The sequence below is a fragment of the Trichoplusia ni genome, chromosome 24, assembly GCF_003590095.1.
Source record: "Trichoplusia ni isolate ovarian cell line Hi5 chromosome 24, tn1, whole genome shotgun sequence".
NCBI classification, from domain to species: Eukaryota; Metazoa; Arthropoda; class Insecta; order Lepidoptera; family Noctuidae; genus Trichoplusia; species Trichoplusia ni.
Window position 1 is genome coordinate 4,995,310 of NC_039501.1, and position 5,395 is coordinate 5,000,704.

The 5,395-nt window shown below is 33.1% G+C and overlaps 1 protein-coding gene across 1 annotated transcript; it reads right to left on the bottom strand.

The window, feature by feature from the left end:
- Positions 1–1,154: 1,154 nt before the first annotated feature.
- LOC113505069 lies at positions 1,155–2,637 on the bottom strand. Its single transcript, XM_026887575.1, has 2 exons — positions 2,529–2,637; positions 1,155–2,455 (listed from the first exon to the last, which is right to left on the bottom strand). Exon 2 carries the CDS (start codon positions 2,369–2,371, stop codon positions 1,247–1,249), a length of 1,125 nt encoding a protein of 374 aa, XP_026743376.1. The 5' UTR covers positions 2,372–2,455; positions 2,529–2,637; the 3' UTR covers positions 1,155–1,246.
- Between the last annotated feature and the right edge of the window lie 2,758 nt (positions 2,638–5,395).

Sequence of the window (5,395 nt, forward strand, 5' to 3'; positions counted from 1 at the left end):
TGTCCCAAGAATCTTACTGACTGTGCTGCAAATTTACATTTTGTTAATTTCAGGCGGAATCCTTCTTCAGCAATCGCCTCCAGCAGTTTTGATAAATGTTCAATATGTTCATCAAAAGTTTTCGAGAATACCATTATATCATCGATATAGTTCATTACAAAATTTGAAAGGTTATGTTTTCTGATTATATTTGTCAAAATTCTTTGGAAAATTGCTGGAGATGTTTTTAGTCCAAAAGGAAGGCAAGTCCACTGGTAATGACCTTCCTGAGTAACAAAACCTGTCTTCTCTCGGTCGCTGATTTTCATTGGTATAGACCAAAATGCAGAATTAATATCGAGGGTAGTAAAATACTTACAGTTAATCGTTTTTACCATCAGATCATCTATTAAAGGAAATGGCTGTGGTTGTGGTACAACAATTTTATTGAGTTCTCTGAAGTCGATGCATAATCTTGACTTTTTTCCTTCATCCCGTTTGTATGCCAATGTCACCGGTGCTGCGAATGGGCTATAAGACTCTTCAATCAATTCATTCTTTAGCAATTTGCCAATTTGTTTCTCAATTTCCTCTTTATCATCCAGTGAGCATCTGTATGGTCTTTTTGAGCAATATTGCTCCACTTGTAGATCTATGAATGCTTCATAATTTTTCACTTTGCCTACATCATACTTATCTTTTGCAAATATCTGTTTATAACTGTCTAATAATGCACAAATTTTTCTCCTCTGGTCATCTTCCAAGTAGGCAATGTCTATATCAAACTGATTCACATCTATGCCCTCATTAAAATTTATTTCATAATTCAATCTTTCTGCTTCTAACTCTCTGGTAACATCTTCATAGATCTTATGTTTTCTTTCTTCAATGGGGCTCATATATTTATTTACACTTGGGTTGGCATTTTTTTGAAGTTGGATGTTTAAGTTCCCATCATGGGTCAACCCAAACCTCTTTATTGTATCCAGTCCCAGAAGCAACTCATGAGTAAAACTTTTATCATTGCAAATAAATGCATTTATTTCCTTTTCAATATTTAGTATTTTCCCATTTAATTTGATTAATCCTGTTGTTTTTCCCCCACCACCAATTGTATTGAATTTATTTTCAAAGTAATTCATCTTTGAATTTTTTACCTTTATTAATTTGGAATTTATTAAAGTTATATTTGAGCCGGGGTCATAAATACCAGTGCATTTTAAGGTGTCATTCAGTATAACCTCAACTTCTATTAGTGGGGGAATATTTAGTTTTTTGTATCCTGAAATTGATCAATCTCAAGCATCAAATTTTTACAGTGTTTTACACTGTCATTACTGTTCTTGTCTTCTTTGAACCAGCACAGATCTTCAGAGTGAAATCTATTTTTCTTTCCCATCTTGTTACAAATTTGACATGGTGTTTTTCTTTTAAATTCTAGTTCTGGTTTAGTTGAACTTTTTCTTTCAGTAAAAGTTTTTTGAAAATTTTTATTTTGATTTTCATGCATACGTAGGACATTAAACAGAAGAGTAGGGTTCATCATCTCTTGTCTATCTAGTTTGCTTCTAATATAAGCTGGCAATCCTGCGACAATTAAGTCGGTGAGAGTTCTGTTATCAATCTCACTGTTATACTCTAAAAGCAATCTCTGTTTTTTCAATGCATATTCCAGTAAAGAGCCAGTAAAATATTTGAAAGTCAATGCATAGATAACAGAGGACCAACTTTTATCAGCAAATGTATCTAGAAAACTTATTTGCCATATTTCCCACTGAGAGTTCAAACTATGCTTAATTAACATTGACTCATACCAGTCACTTTCCGAGTCGTTCAAAAACAATCTCAAAGCACTAATTTTTTCTGTATCAGCAGTTAAATCGAATCTTGTACATTCACCTTCAAAACTTTGCAACCATTGTTTAGCATTAGTGAACTTATTATCAAACTTTTTCAAAACAAACTTATCAGTTAATTTGCTTATATTGTTATGTTTTTCTTTATTAATAGTGGGTTTTTCGCTTTTTTCACTTAGTTTCTCTAATATTTCTAACAATTTTTCATCCATAGTAGGTTGACTTGTGACTTTAGTTGTTTCTTGTAATAAATAATCATTGAACATAATATTTCCAGTACCATCTTTGTAGAGGGCTAAAATATCACTTGGAAGATTTATCCACACCCTTCTATTATTACCTCTTCTCTGAAGTGTTTTTCTTATTTTCATAAATTCTGGCAACTTTGTCAGTTGAAGGTGGTGTTTTGCTGCTTGGAAACATGGCGGTATGAGATATGTAATTTCATCTTCGGTTGTTATGGATTTTATGATTATAATATTGTTCTTCGGATCTTCATCCGCTGCCAACTCAACCTCAAATTGCAATCTCGACATGATCTACTATTATCCAATCAACTCTGACAATTGTCGATTTTTAATATGTTGGATGATACGGGAAAAAAACACAGTTTGATTTATCTAAAAACAGAAATGTTTAATGTTAGTTTCGCACAAATATTACAAAAAAATTGAAAACGTACAATATACTTACCTAAAAACAGAAAAATCGACAATTAAAGGTTTTCAATCCCAGTATATTAGTAGATCACTTCTATTATCTATTCTATTCTATTCTTCTATTATCTATTATCTTTATTATCTACTATTAATATAATCTTATTAATTATGTAATTATAATTTTAAAGAGCAGACTAAAAATCCTCTGACTTATGTGACGCACGCAACCAAAGAGAATGTAGTTCACGTACGCAATGTCATAGTTTCAGGCGACGTACACATGAGTAATAAACTTAACACTAGGCTATGTACACAACATATAGTAAACAAAGCTTACATGTATAATATATGTGTAAAATTAACTAAATTGCGACTCGTCCACAGGCAAACCGATAAACCGGTTTTGTGGAGCACTACATATTGTAATTGTATATTTAACGAATAAAAATAAATAAATAAATAAAAATAATAAAAATAGATGTTGTTCTATTCTCAGACCTACCCAATATGTAAACAAAATTTCATAAGAATCGGTCGAACCGTTTCGGAGGAGTACGGTAACTAACATCGTGACACGGGAATTTTATATATTAGATATGAAAATCTAAAGAGTTTGTTGGTTTAAAGAAGTTAATCTCAGGAACTACGGTGTCTGATTTGAAAATTTCTCTCAGTTTTAGATAGTCCATTTTTTGAGGCATACGCATGAGGCACTTTAATTATAGGCATTTGCTTGTCCTAAGTCTGAGAGTCTTTGTGTATGTGACTTGAATTTTTGCGAAAGCCCCGCGACACAAGAATTACAATACATAATGCGGTTGACGTACAAAAAAAAACTTTACAAAAACACGTTATGTGGAAGCGTGTAATCTAAAGCTATTAATTCGATTAAAAGCATCCTAGTTATATCTTCATAAAAACGCGGACAAAGTCGCGTGCAACAGCTAGTATTCTATAAACCATACGGGAGGTTAAGCAAGGAAGGTCAGGTCGGAGTAAACTAAACTCAATAAATGAAACAAAAAGCACATGTAACCAGTCAACGTACTCATTGCTCCAAAACGTCTGACCTCTTTTCGAGACAGTTACTCCACAGCCATAGCTCACCCATTTAATAGCTAGATAAGCCAATTTTATATGAAGCGTAGGTGCAACAATCTATTGTGGGCCACAATAAATTGTAACGTCTTAATAATAAAAGATATATCGGTATAAACTTGTTATTTATTGAACTAACTCAGAAACTAGTTTGATTTTTGTGTATAAGGAGTTTTGGTTGAAAGCTTTGAAAGGTGATGTTTTAAATGAGGTAATATATTTGAAAGGAATGTCGTTGTCATAAATAGTGAGTTTTTAGGTCTCTGTATCTCAAGGGTAAATATTATATAACAAGCTGACTCAGCAAACGTTGTTTTGCGATGGTGCTCAAAAAATGTCTTAGGGGAATGAAGAATAATTGAAATTAAATGTCTAACATTCGCGTAAACCTTAGAAACCACTATGAAAAATAGTTGTTGTCCTGTTTTCAGACCCACCCAGTATGCACACAAGATTTCATGAGAATCGGTCGAGCCGTTTCGGAAGAATTCAATTTCGTACACCGTGGTAATAGGCGATTATCACCTGCTGAAACCACGTCATAGATTTACGGGTGGTTTAAAAACTGACGCCAAATCTTCATGTATCGAAGACTTCTTCCACAAATGCCATTTAGAATCGGGCTTCGATTTTACTTAATCTCTACTATTAAGTCTTATATATACTTATTGTCTTACATCTAAAATTTATATCTCTATTTTCTAGTAAAGTTTGGCTAAAGCACTATCTATAAAACAAGAAGTCCATCAAACTTCAAAGTGCTTGCTAAAAGACAATAGATTTACAAGTCTATTCATGCTATGAAAACTGAAGTACTGTCCATTAAAACTTTGTCAGACAAATAATACAATGGCTTAAGATCTAAGTCCTGCCGTTTATGAGGCTGTAAGTGATGCATGGTATGAATTATATAATGGGAAACTAGAAACATAAAGTATACATGCATTATTTTTCTTATCCAAAGTAAAGGAACACTTACCGCGCAGGCTGGTTCCAAACGGCCCAGAATAGAGAGTTGTGGAAGGATTTGCCCAGCAGTGGGACACAGTAGGCTAGAGAAAAAAGAAATAAAGAAATGTGTGAAGAAAAGTCTTACAACTTCCTAAAGTTATTTTTCAAACGACTCCCGCGCTTAGGATTTTATGTCACGGGTGGTGTTGCAATCTTTCAAGTCACATGTACAAAGACACCCAGACTCAGGACAAGCATTCGTGGATCGCACAAAGGCTTGCCCTAGGCGGGGATCGAATTAAGCACCTCTAGTAATTAATAAATATTGCGTCTAGTAATTATGCCTATGTATGAATTTAAAATATTTTTATTAAATTATCGGGGTGACATATTCTTTACAGTAAAAAACTCCGCAAGTAAATGAGATTTAAAAATAAATGAATAAAAGACGAGAGTTTCTGTTTAAAGCACAATAATTTCCATTTTCCGAGTAAATATTGTTATGTGTGCATTCAGACACTTTATTTTGTGCTCCCAATATTAATTCAGTTCGAAATATCTGACGTATATTCGTCCAGTGGTGCTTCACTTGAAATGTACGATTTAATTGCAAATGTTCTGAGCCTACGGAATAGGCATAATTTCATATTCGTGTTTCTACTTCAACACTAGCCGAAAATTTTGCTATTATTAAAATAGCTAATGTTCGACTATTGTCTACTAAAATTATAAGAGCGAAAGTTTGTATGTATGTATCTTTTCTCTTCTTTCACTCTAAAACCACTGAACGGATTTAGACGAAACGTTGTACACAGATAGTTTAAAACCAGGTTTAACACATAGGTTAGTTAT

What these genes read in the sequence shown, in the direction of transcription:
- LOC113505069 (XM_026887575.1), bottom strand. Translation starts at nt 2,371, where the DNA reads ATGTCGAGATTGCAATTTGAGGTTGAGTTGGCAGCGGATGAAGATCCG.